This window comes from Vipera berus (genome assembly GCF_964194415.1).
Source record: "Vipera berus genome assembly, chromosome: 1".
NCBI lineage: Eukaryota > Metazoa > Chordata > Lepidosauria > Squamata > Viperidae > Vipera > Vipera berus.
Window position 1 is genome coordinate 178,273,816 of NC_138202.1, and position 26,928 is coordinate 178,300,743.

General features: G+C 38.4%; 1 protein-coding gene across 4 annotated transcripts in view; it reads left to right on the forward strand.

Annotated features, from left to right (window-relative positions):
• The window catches only part of PARD3B (par-3 family cell polarity regulator beta), a 600,416-nt gene that overhangs the window by 525,235 nt on the left and 48,253 nt on the right, over positions 1–26,928 (forward strand). For all 4 annotated transcript variants that reach the window (XM_081312950.1, XM_081312947.1, XM_081312948.1 and 1 more), the window contains one exon: positions 21,168–21,247. In XM_081312950.1, coding sequence (XP_081169076.1) covers positions 21,168–21,247 — 80 coding nt within the window. The remainder of the gene's footprint in view (positions 1–21,167; positions 21,248–26,928) is intronic.

Here is a 26,928-nt window from a genome sequence, read left to right on the forward strand (position 1 = left end):
TTATCTGATCAACTAAGCTAATAATTCTATAAAGGAAAAAAGTTTGTGAAAAACAGAAACACTTGCATAATGCCTATGCAAGGGTTCATGCCTCTAAACATTTTGCCCAGTATACACATCAAGCTGACAAGAGTAGTTTCCTGAGTGTTCCTGTTCATTGTTGAGGTTAGGAATGACACTCACTGTCTTCCAGTCCCTAGGACCTTGCTAACCCTGAGTAATGCTAACCCTCAGTAATTCTGGTGATTCTCCAGAACCCTTTGCTAGTTCCTTCAGCACCCTGGGATGGAATCCAGCTTGCCAAGGGAACTTGAATCCATTTAAGTTAGCTAGGTTCTCTCTTACCATTTTTCTTTTCTGTCTTAAGGGTCATACCCCAAACTCTTCAGCTCATTTATTTATTATTTAAGAAAATTTATATGGCCGCCTAACTAACTCTCAGTGACTCCAGATGGCTTACAAAGATTTTTTAAAAAACCAATACAAAAACAATATCAAGCAATAACCCCCACTCCCCTGGTGACAACAATCAATCAATCAAATAAGTCACTTGATGGGCTCAATCCCACTCCAGGGTCCCCAGGCCAGTTGACCTGACCCCTTCATGAAGTTTCAGATTGCTCATCAACACCCAAACATTTATTATCGGAAATAAATAAAATAAAATAAAGTAACTAACAGTACAATACTCCATAAGCATTATAACAACTGGTTAACTTATTGAGTAACATTCTCTCAATTCATATTAGCACTATGTGCTCCTTTTCTTGCTTGTCCTTGGACATATTGGTAACAGAGAAGCTTAAACCATGTTCCAGCTTCAAACACCTGGCACAAATGAATGACCTCAATGAAGCAGAACAAGTCCAAATGCAAAACTGATGTAATTTTTTTTAAAAAAGTGAAAGACATCATTTTCAGTCATGTGCAGATCTATCAGTTGGTCTCGGTTTCTGTCTCGTTTCTCTGTCTGTCTGTCTGTCTGTCTCTCTCTCTCTCTCACACACACACACACACACACACATACTTGCTCTCTCTATCAGCTGTCTATCACCTAGAGCAGGGGTAGGCTGACACAGGAATTCTGGGAGTTGAAGTCCACGAGTCATAAAAGAGCCAAGGTTGCCTACCCCTGACCTAGGGATAATAGGGCTATCACGTTGGGTTAAAAGGGATATCTATTAGATTTATATCCCACTTTTTTTAGGAGCTTAAGGCAATATACAGTGCATTACATTCCCTCCTTCTATTTTTTCTCTTAAAAAAAAATCATTCAAGACCTGTTGAACTTAGAGCAAAAGTGATTGGCTCAACATCACCCAGTGGAATAGAACTAGGGTCTTCCCAGTGCCAGTCCAATCCTTAAGTACTATGCCACAGTTGTCCATTTTGTGTAGTTCTGAAATGCATATCCGCATTTGTAATGTTGATGATCTGCACAGCAGGAAAGAGAAAATATAGCAATATCCCAAGATGTCATCTCCTTTTCAAAGCTCTGTGGGAATTACATAAAATCTAAAATGCCTCTGCTGGAATTTGCTTATCATCCTAAACACATTCATAAAGTTTTCTGCTGATAATTTAAGCAACATAGTTCATAAAGAGTACTGCAGTTCTGTCATTTTGAAATCTTAACGCAAATGTTTGGGTAATCATTTTACAATCTGTCTTGCTTTCAATGAACCTGTATGTGAAACATTCACACTTGAATTAAGTTTATAGGATGCCCTGAATTTTTGTTACATTTTAAACTTTTCAAAGAAAAAAATGTTTTGACATTCTGTCCCAATTATTTATAGCTTCCATTTGTGAAACCAACACTCTTTTTTTTTCAATATTTTATTTTTTTTCCTAAATATCTAGGAGAAATCATGTATTATGTAGCTTTAAGGAAATAATAATACTAACTGTTAATGTTGGAACTAGCTGAAAGTCAAATAATAATATTTTTCATGAAACTATATTAGTAATTCTGGAAAAATAGTATTTGAATTATCATTTTTAATGTATCTGCAAAGAACCATCAAAACTTCATTTTGTCGAGAACGATACAAATGTTTTCTAAATCCTCTGAACCATCAATGAATGGATCTTTCCTGCTTGTATTTCCTATTACTTTCCCATTTATTCAGTGTAACCATATACATCTTTTATTGGATCAGCCATCTTCATTTCATTGGAAGGTAGCATGTTCATTTATGGAAAAAAAATACATACACAGATCTGCTTCCTGTAGTGAAATTACAAAACTCCTTTGGAGCTACTATATAATGGTAATGGAGAAAAACACAATTTACTTTTATTTGAATGCGAACTTGTTTCTTTTCCCATTTTCAAACTAATGCACAAACTGAAATTTCATCACCATTTCACCATATTTCTGAATTCCATAATTCAATTCAGTAAGACAAAAATTGTACTAAGAATAATATAATGAATATGTACAAAATGAGTGATATTAATATTTCCATAAATTGGATATATTTATTGGGTATATTAGACAAAATTACAAAGAATAATGCATGTTTGGAGGAATAATCGATGCAAAACACATATTATTTTTAGTGCAAAATCATTTCAGTTAACTTGACAGATGTGCAAAATAAATCACAAAACATAGAGAAATGAAATCAACATATTTGCCATTTCTAAACTATATATATTTTATTTGGTGATTATATCAACAACATTGCATTTATAAATAATTTCCAGCTTAGAGGGAATAGATCATATTATGGCAGTTGCTACTTACAAGATTCATTGGTTGTGAATAAAGTATTAGTTTAATTTACAGCACCATTGTTGGAAGGCTTCTTCTCTTAGGTACAGTACCCAGAAAGGCAAACTGCTTAGCGGAATGATGGGAAACTGTGTTCCCCCGACAACATCCAAAACAGATCCTTGCTATAGAATAATTGCAAGAAGCAGTGCAGTATCAAGGAATGTAGCTACCAGGTGCAACAGAAAAGTAGTGTTTAATATTTATTCTTGAATTCAGAGATTAATTTCTCCTGAATTTAATAACCAAAGAAATAACAGTTAATTTCTGTTCAGCCACTAAGTTTAGATTGATTAATACATCTTTCCTTTAAATGTTACGTTCACAAGTTTTGAAATAATAGCATTAAGAGATGCTGGCGTGACCTCTGTTGAATCTCCTCCCCTCCCCCTCAAAAAAAAATCAAGTTCTGTCATTTTGATGCAAATTGTACCTTTGGAAATGATGGCCTGAAAAGAAAAGGTTTCCATGGTAACCTTAGGGAACCACATAACCTGTTTATCATAACTTCTGTATGAAGAAAATTGCAGAGTGGAGACTGTGCTTTGAAGTCAGCTGTATTTTCCTGCAGACTTCATCCTAAACTTAAGGCCATTCTTTTTCTTGTATACATAAAGAAAGGGAGGGAGGAAGCTCCTTCTGGAAAATCACATTTGGCCCATTAAGCATTGGTGCTGCATCCAATTTGAAAGCTAGACCTCCCTTCTGAAAAACCAAATTAAAATATTAGTACTTCTAATAGGTCTCTGCCCCACTATCCTCTTTCTCTTCCCTTTGCTTGTGTCCTGTGCAGTCTCAGCCTTTCCCAGACAAGAGCCATTGGTTTTGCTTTGTTGTCCTGTTTTGCTGTTTGAAAGGAAGCTGTCTTACTCTGTCTTGAGAGCACCGTGTTCACGGTAATATTGTATATGACTATTGTACCGTAACTTAGCTGGGATGAGAAAATCCAGGTAAGAACCAAAAAAGTAGGTATTCTTAGGCCTCTTGCTGTTAATTTGAGGTCATGTGGATTTTTGAACTGAGTTATTGTAATTCACTTGTTGGAAGAGAAAAGTCTATTGGCTATTCTTTAAATCGAGTGGGGACACCAGTGGTCCAATAGCAAGGCAGAGTTCATGGAGACTAGAACCTTTGCTTGTTTGAAGCTCTATATTAACATTATTTTCTATGGTCTTTATAAATTTGGAACAGATGGAACAATTGTCTTGTTTTGAAGCGTCATTTGAGATGGCCACCTGACCAGGCTTGACCCCATCTCCAGTGATGTTTAGCACTGGAGCCCAAAAAAGGGCATTGTCCATCTGGCATCCATCTGGTACCAAAAATGGTAGATAGCATTAAATCACACAAATATTGTTATTAACTGTTAAAGTGGTATCAGCAAGGGAGGGAAAGTTGTCTCCCAGTCATGATCACAGGCTTAAAGGAACAAAATGTTTAGCACTTGGAAAATTTAATCCGATCTAATTTTTTTTTAAAAAAAATCAGTTCTTATGGTATATGGAATACAGTTAAAATCATCTTCTGCTGATAACTCTGATAAATGTTAATGCAGACCTATTGAATTTTGGCGATGTGCTTTGCTTTCATACTATCGCTGAAGTTTAGAGAGGGCTTTTTGCCATAATTATTTAAGGTGGAATGGATAGACAAGCAGAAGAGGAGCCTTTCTTGTTTGCCCTCTATCCTATCTATTTTTAAAAGGATTAAGGTGGATTTATCACTCTAGCCATTAACATTCCATGAATTCTGTTCTGGTTTGTTATTAGATTAGAAGAAAAGCATGCAAGGTTAAACTTTAACAGCAAAAATATTATTTGCTTTATTCAGCGTGGATTGCAACGTAAGACATTTGTCTTTCTGTCCTCTACCCCATTTTTCCCCCCCTCCGGTGATGGAGTATCCTGATTTGTGCACTAACTAAATGTTTAGAATGTAATAATACAAGGATTATTGCCTGTGCTTTCTACTCATGAAAGTCTTTAGCAAAGCAAGACTCCTAGAGACAATGAAATGCTGTTTCCCTTGTGTGTGTATCGGCCTACTGTATATGTATATTTTACTGCTTTTTTTCTCTGCTTGATCTGCAATTCAGTTTTAGTTCCTGCTGTGACATGCATACTCTCACAGCAGCATGTAACCATGTATGACAGTACAGTAAATCATGCTAAATATTAAAAATAGAGTGAGAGATCCAGCTGCCCATTGCCAATTAATGAACTGAGACTTTTTGCCGCTTTCTCCCCTCTCCCTCTAAAATCTCAAGTCCAGATTTGTGGCTCTCACTGTTCAGACTCACTGCTGACTTCCACAAATGTTTTGCATAGCTTAGGCTGAAACTTTAGCCTGTGAGAGTTAGAGCGCTGGTGTGCTAAGCTCAAAATCCTTGGGTTAAAAGCTAATGTAATGGGAGAATTTGAAAATATAGATAACAATTCAAACTGATAACAAGAAAACTGATTGGAAAGAGGAGCAGTGAGTCATTAGAAAGCAGTAGTTATCTGGATCAACCGTGTAGTAAACTAACAGCAATAAAGGGAGGAGAGGAGAATGCAAGACTGGAAAAAACAAAAGGGGGTTATTTTCAATCACAGCCAGTGTCAAAAGGTTGGCTTTAATATTACAAATGAATCAAAGCAGCAGATTGTCATGCTAGTATTAAATAAATGCTGTCCTTCCAGTTTAAAGAAATAAAGAACTGACCATTCTGTGTGTCTGCTTCTCTATAGAAGCTGAAAAGAGGATCGTTGTTCTTTGTTTTTGCCCCCCCCTCATGAGTTTATGTTCTGTTAAAAAACGGAGTATTTTTGTGGTTGCGAAGTCTGTCCAACCCATCGCGACCCCATGGACAACGTTCCGCCTTGCCTTCCTGTCCTTTACCATCTTCTGGAATCCATTTAAGCTCACGCCTACTGCTTCAGTGACTCCATCCTTCTCTGTCATCCCCTTCTTCTATTGCCCTCAATCTTTCCCAGCATTAGGCTCTTCTCCAGTGAGTCCTTCCTTGTCATTAGGTGGGGAGTATTTTTAATGTAGAAGGGACACGGTGGCTCAGTGGGTTAGGATGCTGAGCTTGTTGACCAGATGGTCGGCAGTTTGGCAGGTCGAATGCCGAGTGCCGCGTAACAGAGTGAGCGCCTGTTACTCGTCCCAGCTTCTGCCAACCTAGCAGTTCGAAAGTACATAAAAATGCAAGTAGAAAAATAGGGACCACTATGGTGGGAAGGTAACAGCGTTCCATGCGCCTTTGGCGTCTAGTCATGCCAGCCACATGACCACGGAGACGTCCTCAGACAAGCGCTCGCTCTTCGGCTTTGAAACGGAGATGAGCACCGGCCCCTAGAGTCAGAAATGATTAGCACGCATGTGCGGGGGAACCTTTACCTTTACCTATTTTTATATGGCCTAAAACATGAAAATAAAGAAGCCCTTTCTATTACCCAGTTGAAGATGTCTGTTGTCCATTTTCTAGTTTATCCCAGCCTTGGGCTTCCAAATGCAAGGGTCCCAACAATCTGCTTGTGTTTAAAACAATTAAAGCATCAAATTAACAAAAACAAACGATTGGATTAATGGAACAGAAAGCCACCCAGAGAGAAGGGCACTGAGATAGCAATGATCTCATTTGTAAAAGGAATAGGGGCAATTCATGAGATCTTAAAGCAGAATCTTCTGTAGCTTCAGATTTTGGAAATAATTCTGCCAGTGAGCCCAGAACAAGGATGGCGAACCTGTAACACAAGTGTCAAAGTGACATGCCAGAATGTTTTGGGCGATATGCTAGGATTGGCCAACATTGACAAACATGTCCCATTCTCAAAAACACGCCCCCATTCTCACATGATTCTGGGAGGTGGCAGAGGCTGCATGAAAATGGGGTGTGTTCTCATGTGGCCTCCAGAAGCATTTTCAAAATTTTTGACACGCTGAGACCAAAAGATTCACCATCACTGGCCCAGACGTGGCTTCTCATTTTCAGTGTGCTTCCATCTAGCTTGACTAAGATTCTTGTGAAAGTGCAATCCAGCATGTCCACTCAAAAGCAAGTGTAACTGAGATAGAGATTTCAGCCAAAAATCTCTATTAGTGCCCCTAATGATCCATGGTGGGTGTAATGGTTAGTATGCAATATTGCAGGCTACTTCTGCTGACTGCTGGCTGCCAGCAGTTTGGCAGTTCAATTCTCACTGGCTCAAGGTTGACTTAGCCTTCCACCCTTCTCAGGTTGGTAAAACGAGGACCCAGATTTTTGGAGGCAATATGCTGACTCCAGTGATGGGATTCAAATATGTGAACAACCGGTTCTCTGTGTGGATGCCGCTTCCAGAAGTTCATTCTGGGCCTGGGCAACAAAAAATTAGCTACCGGTTCTGCCGAAGAGGTGCGAACTGGCTGAATCCCACCACTGGCTGACTCTGTAAACTGCTTAGAGAGGGCTGTAAAGCTCTGTGAAGCGGTATATAAATCTAAGTGCTATTGCTATTGCTAAGTATACATGATTTACCTGTGTAGCACAGTTCCAGGCACATCTTTTGCTTTTCATTCTTGTCATTAGAGGTTTCCATCAGTGTGGCATCTTCTTTGTTTAGAATTGTTTTTAGTCCAAATATATTGCATTAATGAGAAGTACTGAAATATTAAAATATGATTGACATATTATTGTCTTCAAGTTTCATCCTACAAAAAAAAGAAATTAAATTTAAATAGTAGTGTCATTATCTCATTCTGTCTCGAGATATGAGATAGGGAGGAGATTAAAGGAACACTTAATTATTTGAGCTTGCTTTTCTGTAAAAGTCTGCAAAACTGCTAACCAGACACACCAAGGTCATCAGAAACTTTATTGATAAGAAAATCTTTTATGGCTGATAGAATAGCATGACTATTCTATTTACTTTATTCCAGAAATGTTTCTGACCTATGGAATGTGCATTCTAATGACATACCTACAGCTATTAATCAACACATTGTGGTAATCAGTGAGTGAAGAATATGACCAGAAACTGAGAACTACTTTAGAGGGATTCTGTTTCCTTTGAGATCATGCCCTTGCATTTTAGAGTGAATAATGTTTACATAATTGTGGCAGAATAGAACAGAATTCTTTATTGGCCAAATGTGATTGGATACACAAGGAATTTGTCTCTGGTGCATAAGCTCTCAGTATACATACAAACAACAAGTGATAAATCGTAATCATAAAAATACAATCAACATAAATCATAAGATACAAACAACAAAGTTATAGTCATGAGAAACTAAGGAAATAGGTACTAGGAAAGGTGAAAGGGATAATAGTAATACAGCCCTATTAGGTGATTTGACATCCCCGGGCATAAGACAGTGTTGTGGGAATTAGGTGTTTAGCAGGGTGATGGCATGGGGGGAAAATGTCCTTGTGTCTAGCTGTTTTGGCATTCAGTGCCCTATAGCATTGTATGGACAGAAGAAGCTGAAACAATAATTGTGGTAGAACCTAAAATATATAGATTTAAAACAATTAGTCCTCATTTAGTGACTACAATTGGTTCCAGTGAAATGGTGTGTGTATGTGAGAGAGAGAGAGAGAGAGAGAGAGAGAGAGAGAGAGAGAGAGAGAGAGAGAGAGAGAGAGAGAGAGAGAGAGAGAGAGAGAGAACCACTTGTTGTTGCTGTCCAATTCAGATAAAGTCCTCTCATACTATGTTCTGTGCCTAACCTGTTTTTCTCCCTTTTTTGCTCCCTTGCAGGATAGAGAGATTGCCTAAACAAGCAATCACTTTCTGAGCTGCTATTCTCTGCAGGGCAGGGCATCCCTAAAAAGTGCTAAGCATCAGTTAACAAGCTGCAGCTCTGTAATCTTAATTAATTGATTAGAACCCTCTTGCAGCTGCTGCCTGAAATTGACCAGAACTTAATCAGTTTCACACTGAAGGCTTTTGTTATTGTAAATGCAGGCATAGGTGCCAAAGTTACTTTTTCATCACTATAGTAATTGCAAACAGTCAGTATTTGAGGAAGTCATTATAAATTGGGAGTTATAAAGCAAATTACAGAATGTTCCCAGTTGCCTGTAATTTTATGTTCTCCCATTTGGAATGTTTGATGATCTTCTAAACATGATTTGAGTTTTGTAGATTTAGGATAGTTCTGGAAGCTTAGTGTGAGACCATATGGAATTCCCTTCTGTTGCAGTTTCCTTGGGCATGTGGGCATTCATTCCAATTGCATGGCTTTATTATATGTGTGCACCAAAGCACAGACTTGTGCAATGAGACTGACCTAGTGCCAAGCTGCTCTACGCATATTAGTTGGAGATATACAGCATTCTCCAGTCATGACTTCAGGTTTCCCCCCCCCTCTGCTTGCTGAAAGCATGATGAGCACATTGATTTTTCCTCATTCGCTCCCCCCACACCTTCTCTGCTCTTACAATACAGGCACAGTTCATTGACAAATCTACATTCTGGATACATACATAGGGATTTCTTTATGCATGTTTCGGAAGGGCAGCACTCTTTGTTGCCTTTTTTTATTCCATTGATCCAGTGGTGGGATTCAGATATGTGAACAACCAGTTCTCTGTGTGGATGCCACTTCTGGAAGTCCATTCTGGGCCTGGGCAACCAAAAATTAGCTACCGGTTCTGCCAAAGCGGTGCGAACCGGCTGAATCCCACCACTACATTGATCACAAGCAGGTTTCTTCTCCTTTAATTATGTGAACATATAAATCTGACTCATATGACAACCCATGATGTCAGAGCCAAGGAGACCTGGTTTGGTATGGAGGTTAAGGTATCAGGCTGGAAACTAGAAAACCATGAGTTCTAGTCCTGCTTTACGCACAAAGTGATCTTGGGCCAGTCACTTTCTTTCAGCCCTAGGAAGGAGGCAGTGGCAACCCACTTCTGAAAAACCTTGACAAAAACTGCAGGGACAGTCTCTGAGAATCGGACACGATTGAATGGAAGGGGTGGGGGGAAGTATCAAGAAGTATCAAATTATGATTAAGGCAGAATACCTTAACTGAAACTGGTTTATTTTTGGTTCAGCCAGTTCTGCTCTCTTTGTGGGTGGCCTACAGTTAGGTAGCAATAAATCTGCCTAGAAGATGAAGTAGACAACCCCCAAGCAGAATTTCCACCACTCCAATCTTTCTTTTACCATCTGCTGCCATAAGGAGTATTCCTTTTAAACATGGGGGGGGGGGAAACCGAGGGTTACCATTATGGTGAAAAATAAAACCAGCACTCCCTGAAGCAGCAAAATGTCACATTGCTTCCTTTCCCAAAGGTTGATAAGACACTAACTTCTTGCACCAAAGAGGAGGCAAAGTTGTCCCAAACTGTTCTTGGAATGCTTTGTGTAATTGTTTGCTGGCCATCTCATCCAGTAAACTTTTTAAGCTATTAGAAGCCCAGATCCTTGGATATTTTCACACTGTGTTTTGGCTGAAATTGTTGGGCAAAGTTATTCCTGGGGCTATCATATACTGCTAGGTATGTAAAGTGGATTAAAGAAATGAAAAGATACTATTAAAGATATTCTGTTGGTTATCATTTATACCTACTGTCTGAATCCTTTTCCATTAGTGAATCATTAGCTGAAATCTTGGTCTTTGCAAAATAGGAGAACAAAGAGACACAGTTGTCTGGGAGTAAGTCATGCATACTTTTCAGCTGATAGATTTAGAGTTGTATTGAGCAAATGGAGTAAGAGATTATTTTTTTATTTTAAATCACGATAGAATTTTTCAAAATGACTAACAGTAGCAAGTTGTTATTGAATGTTTCATACAGTATAGTTCTAATTGTTTTTGTGGTTAGACCTTGTAAGGGCATTTTAGTTATTGGAAGTGACTAAAAATAATAGCTTTTTTTTTAAAAAAAAAAATGAGCTATTTCTTTTCTTCACATTACAAATTAGCTGCTTTTTCAGTATGCCACGTGAAGAATTTTGCATAGGAAGGGTAAATGATTAAAGAAGTCCAGAAGTCCAGTATAGTTGATTTACTACCTACTGTTTAACATATGAACCAATATATTTCCAAAATCTCAGGCATAGAGCATGGTTATATTTTTGTGTCTATTGAAGACAATGTAGTATACAAATTAATAAGAGGCTACTATTTCTGGTATTACCTTACCTTCGGATGTGTTTAAAATTACCGTAAGCTAACAAACTTGCACAAGAATTTACTTTTCTTTAAGCATCTTTCTCTTTGGGAACCAAACAGAGAGAGATTAGAAATGTCCCATTGTTTTTTAAAGGAAAATAACCTTTAACCTTCTCTCCCTCAACAATTTTATGTGAAAAGGAGGAGGGGGAGTGGGGAGGCTCAAGTAAACTAATCAGGAATCTAAGCTAACCCACATTTTCAAATAATTCAGAAGAGAGGGGAAGGTGGAAAGACTTTTCTGAACAGTGAGACCTTGGGGATTGTTGTGCCACTTTGGGTAAATGTGGTAAGAGATCCAAACCAAGTCTGGACTTGTGTCACACCCACATAAACACACGAGTCTCCCCACTCTCCCTTCTCCTTTTCACATAAAATTTTTGAAGGAGAGAAAAACACAATAGCTGGACAATGAGCCTTCGCTGGTAGCACTAGGACACTGCCTGCTTGGAAAAGTCCTGACTTAGCACCCTGCCAGTTGCAAGATTTAAGGAAAAATGTCATAACCCTTGATATTTCCACCACTGTTTTTTCTGCAAAGGGTACTAGATAGGGTGGATAGCTCAAAAAAGCTTATCAAGTGATTATGAACCTTTCAGTGGATTCCTTCCTACATGTGCATATCTAGAAAGAGGGGAAAGAAAAAAGAATCAAGGAATATGTCAAAAGCTGTCGACCCTATTCTTTTATTCCAATAGTATTTGTTAGTTTGTCTATTGATTAAATATACAGGCTGAATTTTATGTAATTCAAAAGTTTATATATTTCCTCCCAGTGCTTTTTTTGTAAAAGAAAAAGGTGCCGGAACTCACACATGTCATACAACCCGCCTTGCCTACCCTACAAGGTTCCATCCAAAAAAGGTGCCGGAACTCCGTTCTGAGCGTTCTATGAGGAAAAAAGCCCTGTTTCCTCCACATCTACAGCAGTAGATGTGCCAGTAAAAGATATCCTGTCTTTTATGTGGTGTTTTAAAAAGGACAACTTATTCTACGCAGTGACGAGTATAAAAAGTAACATTAAACAATGATGCAATGGCATTGATGGGATTATATAACCCTAATTCCATCTTCAAGAGATGACTGCTGTCATTAAAATCAATGCAACTTAATTAAAGCAAATTATAGATGGATACATCTATAAATAAGATATTAAAGTGTGCTGCTGAATATGATAATTGCTGCGTATTTAGTAATCAGTGTGTATGTTCTGCATTTGTCAAGAGGGGTTTCATTCAGTGAAATCAATGGAGCTTTATTAAAAACCATCCAAATTAGAGGCAGAAATGATGACTCTTATAATAATGCAAAATCACTGTTTCAGCTTTGATCACAAGGAGAAAAGCAAGAACACACCCTTTCTCTATATAGAGAAAACACCGGCATTCTGTTCTTTTTTCCTTTCCTTTCTTTTCTTTATTATTTATTTTTTAAAATGAAAACAAGGATGTTTGAAATTGTAATTTGTAACTTTTGGATTAAAGTACACTTGGAAAATCTGGAAGGTTTTAGTTAAATAATGTGCCATAAAATCTCAAGACAGAGCAAAAAGTACTGTTCGGTCCTTTTCCTGATACAAAGTAAGCATTTCAGGAAGACTGTTGTTTTTGTGAGAATGCCTGATATTATGGAATTGGCTGGAATATGTCTGATAAAACTTAACATTTTATTCTTTATTTTTCTCCATGGCTTAATCCTCTTTGGACAGGCACAGCAAGCTACACAATTCTTGTGCATTTGCCTTCCCCCACCCCAGCAGACATATATGTCCCAGGTAGAAAATATAAACTTGGGAGATAAAACGTCAAAGATTGACTTATGCATAGTTTCATGTTTCTTTTCATACTTTTTCTTTTCAACACTTCATTAGAAATGGGGAGATTTGGGTTGTGAGGGGGGGAAAATACTGAAAAATGGAGATCAGGGCCGCTTCTGAAACCATCCCTTTAATGCAAGACGAAGGGGCAGCAAAAACCTGTGAAGCTTTGCTTTAAAGAATGTCTTTACGTGCCTGACAAAGGTAGAGGAGATCCTGGAAGGAAGACAGTAGTAATACTTGAGTTAATGTCACCTTTCACTATTGGGACAATTCTCAATACAACTGAGTGGCTAGTCGTATTTTAAGCAGAAAAGTTGAATGATCCCGTAAGTGTTACAAACTATTACTAGAAAAAGTGGGAAACTGTTATTGACAATGCTGCTGTGCGCCATCAACTTACTGAAATTCTCATGGAATTCAGACAGTCTCTAAGTGAATAATCCCAAATAGAAATGGTTGGGGTTTTGTCCAAATAATTCTGATACCTGATTAGAGATGTAGTCTCCTTTATAATGTTCTGTGAACTTTTGCAGCAGTGAGTACACACTCTTTCTCTTATCTTTTTCTACGTTTGGTTTGTATTAGTTTTTACTACTGTAAATTCTTAATAAAATTCTTAATAAAAATATATTCAGAAGGTGTCCACAAAACCAATCTAGCTAAGGCAACAAATGTATAATCTAAAAAGGTGATAGAGATTTTATATACTTGGCACACATAGTGTTCATGGATGAAAGAAACTGTCCACAACCCACAGGAAAATAAGTATTTCTGAACCTTCTGCAACAACATCAGTCATAGGATAGTTGTCCAATGTCATCTTCTTTTTTTAGAGCTGTACGCTGTGAGTCTTGCATACTTCTATGTGAGGTAGCTCAAGCAATAACTCATTAATATATTTTGCAGCTCTATACCATCAGAAAAGCATAGAGACTAGGGTCAAAGGCAATGACAGCTTCCTCCCTATTTGCATGTTAAAATAGTTCAAAATATTCTGATTTTATAAATACGTCTCTGGATAGCAGCTTACTTGGGCTGCTCAAGAAGAAAAGTGGGATGCAGATTGAATAAACTAAACAAGTACTATTAAGTATCTCCTTGGTGACAGAGTTGCTCACCTCAACTCTGGTGTCTTCCTAGCAAACCTACCTAGGAAGGGAACAGGGACATCCACAGGAGGAATAAAAAAAAAGTCCAGATGGAGGCTAATCAAAACCCTGCCCTGCCTATGACATTCATTCAAAAGGGGTGGGGCTCTGCCCACTAGCAGGATGCTTTTGACAAAATATACCGTCCTCTGGGAATGCCAGTGGAAGGAAGAAAATAAGGATGATGCCATTTGGGGCAAAGTGGACTGGTAGCTAGTCTGGAAAAATGATACACATTATTCCTTTCTAAGCAACACATTTCATGAGGGATTCTCTGTCTTAAAAAAACTGGCCAGATTTCCCTTCTGCTTTCTCATAAGTATTGTAGATCAGGGCTTTTCAACCTTTTCACAGATTGTACCACTTTTAGGACATGACAATATTTGAGTACCACCAGTGCTTAGCAAGGTGTCAAAAACTTGATGACTAAAAAAAAAGGGGGGGTTACTGATTAGATTAATTTGTTGTTATAGAAATGGCTAGTTTATAATATTGTTGTTGTTGTTAGCTGCGAAGTCGTGTCCGACCCATCGCGACCCTATGGACAACGTTCCTCCAGGCCTTCCTGTCCTCTACCATCTTCTGGAGTCCATTTAGGCTCAGTCCTACTGCTTCAGTGACTCCGTCCAGCCACCTCATTCTCTGTCGTCCCTTTCTTCTATTGCCTTCAATCTTTCCCAGCATTAGGCTCTTCTCCAGTGAGTCCTTCCTTCTCATTAGGTGGCCAAAGTATTTGAGTTTTAGCTTCAGGATCTGGCCTTCTAAAGAGCAGTCAGGGTTGATCTCTAGGACTGACCGGTTTGATCGCCTTGCAGTCCAAGGGACTCGCAGGAGTCTTCTCCAGCACCATAGTTCAAAGGCCTCAATTCTTTGGCGCTCAGCCTTTCTTATGGTCCAGCTTTCACTGCCATACATTGCAACTGGGAAGACCATAGCCTTGACTTTACGCACTTTTGTTGACAGGGTGATGTCTCTGCTTTTTAGTGTGCTGTCTAGATTTGCCATGGCTTTCCTCCCGAGGAGCAAGCGTCTTTTAATTTCTTGGCTACAGTCCCCATCTGCGGTGATCTTGGAGCCCAGGAAAATAAAATCTGTCACTACCTCCATTTCTTCCCCATCTATTTGCCAGGAATTGAGAGGGCCGGATGCCATGATCTTGGTTTTCTTAATGTTAAGTTTCAACCCAAGTTTTGCACTCTCCTTCTTCACCCTCAACAAGAGGCTCTTTAGTTCTTCTTCACTTTCTGCCATTAGAGTGGTATCACTGCATATCAATAAAATATCACAAACTGTAAAAAAAGGAAAAAAGTACCAGTTTTAATTTCTTCGGTGGCTGTTCCTTTGCTGAATCACTTTCCCTTTGCACTGACAAATGTATGATGAATTTATCCATGTTGATTAATATGCACCACTACCAGCTACCTCAGGGGTCTTCAAACTTGGCACTTTTAAGACTTGTGGACTTCACCTCCCAGAGTTCCTCAGCCATCATGGCTGGTTGAGGAATTCTAGGAGTTGAAGTCCAGAAGTTTTAAAGTTGCTAAGTTTATAAACCCCTGAGCTAGCTGGTCGGCCCTTCTTCCTCTCTCCCTTCTGAGCTCTCCTTCCACAATGTAGTAAGAATGCACCCCCTCCCCAATCCCTTCCCTGTACCCTTAAAGACACAGGAATCAAGTGCAAAGCAAGAAAGGCTCACAAAATAACGAAACACATAAACTCCAGGGGGGGGGGTGTTCTTTAAGCTGCCTCAGGCGTGTCACGTGTCACAATGTTGGAACCTGAGACTGAAAGCTTTAGCCTTAAATTAAGCCTGTTTACCTTCAAAGAAAACTTTCTAAAAGCCATAGACAGACTCAAGATAAGGGGGTAAAACTAATTACATTTGTTTAAAGAGATTAAACCTACGGAAGTCAACACTTCGGAGTCATTGCTAGCCTAAAATACAGACTAAAATATTCCAATAACTAAAGCACTCAAACTGAGCCTCTGAATTGTGAAACGCTGTTAAAACTGTACAAAAATCCTTATGGTAACCCAATCAAGCTGCCAGCTGATCCAGCACTAAATAAATCCATCTCCTTTCCAACATGCTCCTCTGCCAGCACTGATTGCAATCTCCTGGCTGGAGACCTTTTCTTCCAGCAACAGCTGCTGCTTCTTCCCTGTACCTGTTTCCTCCCTACCTGCTGACCTCTCCTTCTCTTTCCCTGTTGTCTTTTTTCCCCTTTCCCGCCCAAACCACCTCCTTATATAGCCTCTCCTCTCCTCCCCCCCCCCTTTTTCTTCAGTTCACCTCCAGCTCCGTGCTGCATCTGGAAGCACCAATCTGGAAGCGCCAATCAGTCCTGCTGGCTCCTGGGGCTTCTGCCAAGCCCAGACAGTCCTGCACCTGCCTCTCCTTCAAGCTTGGGCAACTTCGGCTCATTCCTCTCCCCCGCTACACTTGGCTAAGCAGTCGTGTACCACCTGCCACGTGGCAAAGTACCACAGGTGGTACGTGTACCACCGGTTGAAAAGCCCTGCTGTAGATGTTAGAAACTTTAGATTTATGTCAATCGTTCTGCTATAACAGGGGTCTTCAAACTTGGCCCTTTTATGACTTGTGGACTTCAACTCCCAGTGTACCTGGCTGAGGAATTCTGGGATTTGAAGTTCACAAGTCATCAAAGGGCCAAGTCTGAAGACCCCTGTGCTATAATATTCTGCTATAGCAGAAACTTTCTCCTGCTTTTTATTACATTTTCATCTACCTGCAGGTGTTTTTCAGTCTGATTTATAAATCAATTAATTCAGAATATTAAACCACGTTCTATGTAGTTTAAATTCATACCAGAACTATTTTATTAATTATTCCGTTCATCTTATTACCTGAACAATAACAGCAAAAAGGGTAATAGAGCAAGCACCATCAGGGATTCACTTTTTTCTTGAAATATTGTACTGGTTTTATTTGGAATCCAATCTAAATATGTTACATTAAAGATTTTTAACAATGTTTTTTTTTGCTTTATATGATCATGAATAAAGTAATCACTGTTCTTGCCTGTTTTGCAAATTTATGTCTCAGTTCACTTTTGTTGCCTTTAGGTGGGTACAGAATAATAAAATCATTCAACTAGATAAATAATTTATTAAAATAGATTAGAAACCTGAAAAATCAAATGTTTTCTGGAAAACGCTTTCCTGAATACTTTAAAAACTGTTACTGGTCCTGTAATGTGTATGGACTGATGGGAAGGGTAAAAATAGTAAAACTCCATGAAGTTTATTGATAATCATAAGCTGTTTCAACTTATTCAAATTCTCCTTGTCACAACTTGAAATGGGACCTTTGATAATGTAAATGAAATTAGATGAAATAGTGGTTGCAAGGAAGCAAGATAGAAAACATTTCTTAACAGGATATAAAATATGTGGTCTCGAAAATTGCACTATAATGTACCTTTGCACTTTTTAATTTTTATGCATGGTTTGGATGTAGAGCATTCAGTCTGTAGAGTTCTGTTTATTTTTACATATAAGCAGCCTCTTCCCGTGAATTGAAAGCCCGTATCCAAAGCTTAAGCTAATCCATTCCATGAAGGAGCTACTGTAGGAGAGCAGCAATCACTAAACAAAATGAGTTTAGAATCTCATTATGCTAATTTCTATTGTGTGCTTGATCTCAACCTCTGAGAGAACCCTGTTTGGATTTCAAAAACGCCTATGAAAATATCTATTAGCACAAGTATCTGTAATGAGAACTAGGCAGGCATATGCTTCCCATTCCCTCCATAAATGCATTTTTCCCTTCTTGTTTTATTAGGTCAGCTCCCCCCTCCCCCTCCCCTTGATTTGCTGAGGTCACTTCTTGACTTGTGTCTTAGACAGATGGTGAATGAAAGAAGGGCTTGGTGGATTCTCGAAGGAACGATGGAGAGCTTTTCCCTGCCCTTGGAGGTCTCTGGCCACTTTACCCCCAGCACAGAATCTCACAGCTGTAGTGAGCCAAGTTTTTACAAACTGTATCCACAGTGAGTTTCTATGGCAACGGTATCTTAGAGCACACAAACAGGATTGGCAAGGGGATTCCTTCTCCTTCTTCTCCTTCTCCTTCTCCTTCCACCCAAGGAATAACAGCAACAGTAATAAAAAAGACATATATGAAGTACATAAGTTAGCTTTGGTAAACAACAATAAACTGGTATTTTGCTCCTTATTTTAAAAGAGTAAGTGAAAAAATCCAAAACTGTGAGGAGATACAGAGTTGGAAAAAAGCCAAATGTCAGATTTTGTAATGAACAGGGGGTTTGTGGGGGAGAGGGAATAGCCTCTTATCCAGGTATTTGTCCAATCCAAGTTTCTCTCTCTCTCTCTCTCTCTCTCTCTCTCTCTCTCTCTCTCTCTCTCTCTCTCTCTCTCTCTCTCTCTCACACACACACACACACACTCTTAAATAAAATAGGAAACAAAACTGGACTACAAGACTGCTTCATTAAATCACCATGGCCTTCACAAAATAATTCATTTTAATTCAATTTTTTAAAATTAAATCTGTAGGGGAAAACTGTGTGGCTATGTAAGAGGTCCTTCTTTTCTCTTTCTTCAGCTGGGCCTGGAGTAATCTCCATGCTGCTACAAGCAGGAGCCAGAGACTTCTTGTAGCAAAGGATCCTCCTGAGATCCATTTCCACTTCAGGTTCATTACTTGGCTATCTCAGCACAAATATTGGTCTGATTTAAACAACGCCAAATTATGGTTTATCTATTAGGTAGAGGCTATAAACTCATGCCCTTCCTCCTTGTTTTCTTCTACTCTGACATAAGGAAGAGTTTGACAGCTTCTAAATCCATTTTTAGTTAGATATGGTTTCTTTTTATGTCCAGACTCAAAACTAATCTTAATTCTGATCCAGAAAAGAATTTTTAGCCAGTTTGCAACCTTATATTGTTGGCTTACAATTCCTATCAGCAACCAAGAATAATACAGTCCCACATCTGGAAATGCATTTTTAAGTCATCCTAAGCTATAAAAAGTAAAGCTGTGATTTGTTTGAGTTGAGACAAAATGTGTAACCTGCATTTGTTTAAAAATGAAGCAGAATTTCCCATCTCCTCTTGCAGCTGAGGCAGACAAAGAAAACTGATAAGCCCTGGTTATCAGACCCCTAAGTGATCATTCCTAACCTGAAAGATGCCAAAGTGATGAAACATGTATTGTGATATCACAAGTTGTGCTCCTTAGTAATTGCATTCTGACATAGCATGCAAGTACTTAAGAGGCTGAGCTTGCATTGCAATATTGTGCATATTTTGTGCCTTATCCGTTCTCCCACTGGATGTCCATGCACCAAACCATAGTTTTCAATTATGCCATGTAGTATGCTTCATTTATATATAGACAAAACATATAAAATGATGCATAAATTGGTAGGCAAGAGATATTTAAAATTAGTTTTCCACTATAGCATTAGTAAATTATGAATGACTGAATATCATGTATAGCAGACATGTCAAACTTGTGATGTCATATGACATCATGTGACATATTGAAGGTTGACTCAGCCTTCCATCCTTCCGAGGTAGGTAAAATGAGGACCCAGATTGTTGGGGGCAATAAGCTGACTTTGTAATAATGCTGCTTGGGGGGGTGAAAGCCCTAATAAACAGACATATACACAGAATGAAGGCTATTGCTAAGCACATTTGATTTGTGCTTAGATTGTAAGCTGCCCTGAGTCTTAGAAGAAGGGCGGGATATAAATGGGATTAAAATAAAAATAAATAAATAAAATATTGGAGCTTTTTTTCCCATTGCCGGCAATGGGGTGGGCGCAGTTTCCTGGTGACGTGTCTGGCCCACGAGCCGGCAGTTTGACACCCCTGATGTATAGCTTTAAATGACCACAATCATTAAGGTTTAAACTAGGATAAATAGTGAGAAGAGTGGTCAATATGATATAAATCACCACATAAAATTATAAGCTACAATACATTGAGTCAGAATCTATTCTGCTTTAAGTATACCATGAAATTGAAATATGAACTATATACATAAAATTACCAAAATTATGGATGGAGTACAAATCTGGGTATTAAGTTCTAGTCCAGAAATTGTGTCTATTTAAATTCTTTGTTAAATTTACTTTTAAGGTGCAAAATTATTTTAGACCTCAGAGCATCCTCTGTTAACTGGATTAACCATTCTTGCAAAGAATCAAACATAATTTCTACTAAGAAGCATATAACATCTCATAAATGCTTTATTAGCTTTCCATACTGTAGATTAGTATTCCTCAACCTTGGCAAATTTAAGATGTGTAGACTTCAACTCCCAGAAATCTGCAGCCAGTATGCTGGGCTCAATGTGTGTGCTCAAGGAGGGAGGGAGGAACAAACAGAAAATGACAACAAAAATATACTTGAGGTATAAATTATTCTTGCAGACATATTTTGATTGAACAAATGAAATTGAGAAAACCCTTTTTTGTTTTGTGTATCTAAATTTGATGGTAGGCTTTCCTTGTGAGGATAGGACTGCATGGTGCAATCACTTTAAGTAGCTATGAGAGGATGACCAGAGATTTGTGCTTCTGTTGAACGACTTACTCTTCCTCACATATAACTGTCTTATCCATTCTTCAGCTTTGCATTTTGCAGGACATATGGTTTAGAGCAGGAAGATGGGTCGTTGTAAAACAATAATACATGCTTCCACAATAATGAACAAACATAATTATTTTCTTATTTGTTCCTTCATGACACTTCTGCCAAAGTGAAGAATAGATTCATATTTTTGTTAATTATCATACATTCCTCTAGCGCTTTGGAAGACAATGGTTCAGTGTTCTCTTGCAATCATATAGACAGTATCATGTTTTATGCCCTAGTAAACAGATAATCATGAACTTGCGTGTTCCTTTTATAGTCTGTCCCACAGTTTCAATAAAGCTAATTTAGGTCCAAATCTTAACATGACCAATTATGAATGGTTATCAATAACTGGCTTCATTTTATGCAATATTTTTCTTGATTCCTTTCAAAAATATGTTCCATACAACTTCACAGCATCTTTTTTGGAAAAGAAATAATAAGAAGGATTCTTTAAAAATTATTATAAATAGTAATAACATCAAATGTGAATTTCTCTTGAGCCTCAGAATTTCTTCTCTGTTGATTTTGGCATGCTAGAGCCTCATTTGTTTTTGATTATCATTCTTGAGAAACGTTTTCAGTAACAGGGTTGAATAATTGATCTTCATCACTAATTATACTGCTCTCCACAGGTGTCTGGAAAAGGTCCAGATGAGACTCCACACCACCTCCAGTTTGAAGGCATAGAAAGACAGTATGCATCCTTACCCAGGTAAGCTTTATTGTATATTTATACACAGTCACTCTTTAATGCAGACACAAGTGTCCACACAATGTTTTTTCACAGGCAATCAAGGAGTCTTTTCCTCCTCCCACTGTTCCACTGTTTAACAAAATCTGCATTGAACAGACATCTGGCAATGAAATGAGAGATTATGTTGCAATTTTGTTATGCTGCCCTTCTGCTGATGATTTAGTGCCATCTTTATAGCTGTGTTAATAATTTAGACAGCCAATGTGGGGAGGGGGAGAGATGAAGTTTCAATCACTGAACATGTCAGCAAGAATCATGATCTGTAAAGGAAGGATGTGATGCTGAGGAAGCTTGCTCTATGAAAGTTTAGCCACTTTAGCAGAGCTGAATGAGACATCCTTTGTGGAGGACAAGGGGGCTGCTGGGAACAGTGGCAATCACAGTCCCACATCAATTGCTCTAGAGTTTTTTGAAGGAAATTTCATTTTTCACAGCCAAGGCATTCCTACTGTAGCCCCATAGCTAAATAATTGAGTAAATCTCCGCTAATGAAGTGGATTGCTATAACTTTCTAACCCTATATTTTCCAAGACAGAGAGTTTTGAGGTTAAGTTGTCAGGCTAAAATCTGGGAGACCGTGAGTTCTATTCCTGCCTTAGGAATAGAACAGGAATCTGGGTGACCTTGGGCCAGTCATTCTCTCTCATCTATAGGAAGGAGGCAAGACCAAACCACTTCCTAAGTCTTACCAAGAAAATTGCAGGGACTAGTCAAGGCACCTGACTTGGACTCACCCTCCTCCCGAAAAAAATCCAAACTGGTTGAAGGCAATCCATGCCTGTGGATTTTGGGACCACAGCTTTCAGAATTCCCAGCCACCACAATGCCCACATTAAATTAGTTGGGAATTCTGGTAATCCTGATGCATTTCAAAGAAAATGACTGTTTTCAGAAAGTATGAGAATTATAATACAAAACATAGAGGGGACACAAACTTTCGATATTGTTATTTGTGTCTGAGAATCAATAGTAATAATTTTTCTTAATCCCCCCCTTACACTAATATTCTTAACAACAATAAGCCACCAAGGAAAGGAAACTCACTCCAGGAAGCATAAAGGAGAGCCTTTGTTCACTCATTCTAAACTCAGTCCATAAAATTCAGAGCAAACGTGCATAAATGAGAATGTTCAGCATTCATAAGGTACAGTTTGCACCTTTTTCTAAATTACACATCCAAGACATTATTTCAGAAACTTGTCATCCCAATAATATACGGGCCCAGAGGCAGTTGCTCACTTCTGTAGGGTCAGAAATGTCAGGCCTAATATACATGTTACTTTGTTGTTAATATTTATTGAAACATTCATTTAATAGTAGAATTATAACAAATAATTAAATAGAGTAGTCCTCATGAATCAATTATATTCTCCTTCCCAAACTAAGATTGTGCTTTCTTTGCTATCACACCATTTCTCAGCTCATGTGAACCAAATGTCTGCTTTCATTTTTAAGAAGATATTCCAACTTTTCTGAAGAGCCAAAACTCTATAAATCTTGTTTCACAAAGATTCTGGAAACAAACAACAAATAGTTGTACTATAAGCAAAGTCCAATGAAAAGCCATAGTGCACATATATACATGCACACAAACATGCACATTTATTTAATTAGTTCAGCTCTTATGGTCATAGTGTAAGCACGTTTTTCTAATTTAGCTCCTCACTTACTGTCGCTGTCCCCAGCTTCTCAAACTAAATGTGCCAGGAAAGATTTTTAGCAAATCCTAAAGTACAGAATAATTTTATTTGGAAATTACAAATAATATGAACCATGACTTTACGTGACCAAAGTTTGGTGAAAGTCAAAGTAGAATCGAACAATAAGTAGCAGCGTTAAAAAAGGAAACTAAAAACATGGAAATACAGATAGTTTATATCTGCCTAACATACTGCTCCATGAATATATATGGTCAGAAGGAAGAAAAGGTAGTTTTCTAAGTCAATGCAAAATTCTCAGCAATACTGAGGGATTTTATGTTCAAACAAAGCACACCCCCCCCAAGAGTCCAGCTGTCTTACATATTTATGGTACCTCTTTGTTCATATTTTCCTGCTATTTATTTTTTCAGATTTTATCTACTGTTAAAACTACAGAAGTTTTCTACCTATATGGCAAATTAATTTCTTGTTTAAATTGTACTAATTATGGAATTATAATTAGTAAACACTTTGATGGAAAAGAGGCATACCACTCTTGGTGATGTGAGTAATCCAACTGTCCCAAGGGTTCTGTCATGTCTCAAACCTTCTCTTTTAGATCAAAAGAACTAAAAAAAATCATGGTAATTAATTTTGTTATTAATTCAATATTAATTCTACTTTTCTACTTTTGCCATATTTTGTATGTTCTGTTGACAAACCTTTGCCACTTTCAAACTTTAGTAAACAATAATAAAGTGACTACAATTGGAATGCCAATGTTCTCATGCAAAAGTTTCAATAGAAGTCTATAGTATTCAAGAAAATGTGGAAAGTTATCTACATATGATTATCAGCATTCACTGGGGGAATATCTAATTTGGTGAGGTGTGTGCTTATTAAATGAATGTCAACATCTACCACATTTTAAGTTTAAGTTTAAGTTTAAGTTTATGATATTTGTATACCGCCCTTCTCCCGAAGGACTCAGGGCGGTGAACAGGGCACATATAAAATACCAAGTACAAAAGTTAAAAGAGAATTAAATATAAGCCTGAGCTAAAACAATAAATAATAGTATAAAAAAACCGCAATAAAAACCCCAACACATCCCCCATCAGGCCAGGCCGGCTTGTTCAAATAAATAGGTCTTCAGATTGCGTCGGAAGGAGCGAAGGTCAGGCGCCGTCCGGAGCTCAACCGGCAACTGATTCCATAAGTCAGTTTTAGACTTTCATTGGAGCACACATCTGAAATATCATGGTTCTGCAGTCTACATTCTCACCAAGGAAGGAAAGTTTCAAAGCCCGAATGTTTCAGTCACATTTAGGGCTGGGCAACCTCTGGTCATAAGGTCATATGTGCCTTTGACCTAATTGAAAGCTTACCTTTTTTTACCTGCCTTTATTTTTTTTTCAGTAAATAGCTCAAGACAGTGAGCAAACATAATACTCCTTTCTCCTAAATTCCCCACAGTAACAACCTGTGAGGTAGAACACAGAACATAGAATAACAAGGTTGGATGGAACCTTGGAGGTCTTTTAGTCCAGCCCCTTGCTTGGGCAGGAGACCTTTTACCATTATAGACATATGGTTGTCCAATCCCTTCTTGAAAACCCCAGTGATGGAGCACTCACAATTTCTAGAGGCAAGCTGTTTTCACCGTTGGGAAATTTCTCCTTAGTTCTAGGTTGGATCTCTCTTTAATGATATTTCACCCATTACTTAACGTCCTACCCTCAGGTGCTTTTGAGAATAGGTCAATCCCCTCTTTTCTGTGAAAGCGTCTCAAGTACTGGAAAAATATGCTATGATGATGTTACCCCAAGAGACATTATCACTTCACCTGATCTTGATATTATATCCCAGTGTTGATGTAGCCTAGAACTGCTTTGGCTTTCTTTGCAACTGCAGCACACTGCTGGCTCATACTTAAGCGGTGGTCCACCTAGATCCCTCTCACAGTTACTACTGTTGAGCCAGGTACTATCTATTCTATACCTGTGCATTTGGTTTTTCTTTCCTACGTGTAGGACCTTATTTTTCTCACCACTGAATTGCATTTTGCTGGATAGGGCCCCGTGTTCAGGTCTGTCAACGTCCTTCTGAATCTTGAGTTTATCTTTCAAGGTGTTAGCTATTTCCCTTAGCTTGGTATCATATACAGCAGTGGTGTCAAACTGCCGGCCCATGGGCCGGATGCATCACACAGAAGCCACACCTACCCCATTGCCGGCAATGGCAAAACAGTCCCAATACATTACACGACGTCACGTGACATCACGACTTTGACATGTCAGATCTACAGCTTTAATGAGTTCCCCTTCTATCCCCTCATTTAGCTTATTGATAAGAGTATTGGGCCTAAGGCAGAACCCTGAGGTACCCCACTGAATTTCCTTCCATGTAGATATAGTCCCATTAAGGATCATTTGCTGAGTGCGGTTGATCAGCTATTCCATCTGGTGGTGATGCTCTCTATACCAGATTGTTCTATCTTACCAAGAAGTAGGCTGAGGTCTACTTTGTCAAATGCCTTATTTAAGTCTAAATATGTCCACAGAATTTCCCTGATCCACTAATTTAATCACTTTGTCAAAGAAGGCCATAAGGTTTGTCCTCCTTACCATCTTCTCCCACTAGTGGACCAATCATTTCCTTGAGTTTGTTCTTGTTTCTTACACATTGAAAGAAACTTTTTATTATTATTATTGGCATTTGTTGCAAGTCTTCATTTATTCTGAGCCTTAGCTTTCCTGACTCCATCCTTGCTATTTGCCAGTATTCTGCTTTGGTTATGTGTCCTTTTTTAAATTCACAATCTCGGTTTGTCACAGAGTTGTTTATGCAACCTTATCCTGTTTTTTTTTTTTATTGAAAAGTTTTAACATACAATTTTTCCCTTATAAAATCCCCCCTCCCCCACCCTTCTCCCTCCCCCCCCTTCCTCCCCCCCCTCCCCCCCTCCCCCCCTCCCCGACTTCCCAGAGCTAAATACAAGGTATATATAAAAAAAAACAATCATAAACAACCATATACTAACAACCATAAACTCTAAAATCTATCACTCTCTAGCTTATATAGGATAAAACAAACCTTAGTAATATTAAATATATATAAAAAAAACTAATATAGAAAAAGAAACAAAGAAAGAAGCCTTATTCAAATATAAAACTTCTTAACCCTATACTTATTCTGGATAAACTCAAACCATTCTCTCCCTTCCATAATATAGCGTTCCTGCAAGTAATCTTGCAAATAGGCCGAAATCTTCGCCATTTCAACCAAGTCGGAAACCTCTAAAGCCCACTCTTCTATGGTCGGCAGTTCCTCTTTCCAGTACTAACCTATCAAAAGTCTTGCTGCCGTAATTAAATTCAACATCAACTTAGTATGTTCCACCAGACTTTTATCCAAAAAGCCTTAACCTTTTTACAAGTCCACCATATATGAAAATATATTACGTCTTCATCACCGCACCTCCAACATTTAGGCTAATGATTCAGATACATACTTAGCTTTTTAAAATCTAAATACCATCTATAAAACATTTTGTAAAAATTCTCTCTTAGATTTCAAACTTGTTTAAATTTTACATTCCTCACCCAAATCTTTTCCCACCTCCCACTACTTGGCTGTAAGTACGTTGTGAAAGAACAGACTTCTGCTGTTCTTGTTCTTTTATCTTTTTTGATCGTTTTAAAGCAGCACGCGTCACCCTCTGTTCTCTGGGATCATCCAAAGGTGTTATAACTTGATCTCCTCCTCTGTCTGTCCATCTTCAGCCTCTTGATGTTCTCCTTCTCCAGATCCCTTTGCAGCTTCCAGAAGTGTTAATGGGGTTGCTTTTAAAACATTATTGTAAAAATCACGCGCTTGCATCACAGTAACCAAACGGTACCTTTTACCTTCATGCATCACCATCAACCCAGCTGGGATCTCCCATCTGAACCTTATATCTCGTTGCTTGAGCTCTTGCACAAGAAATGTAAAATCCTT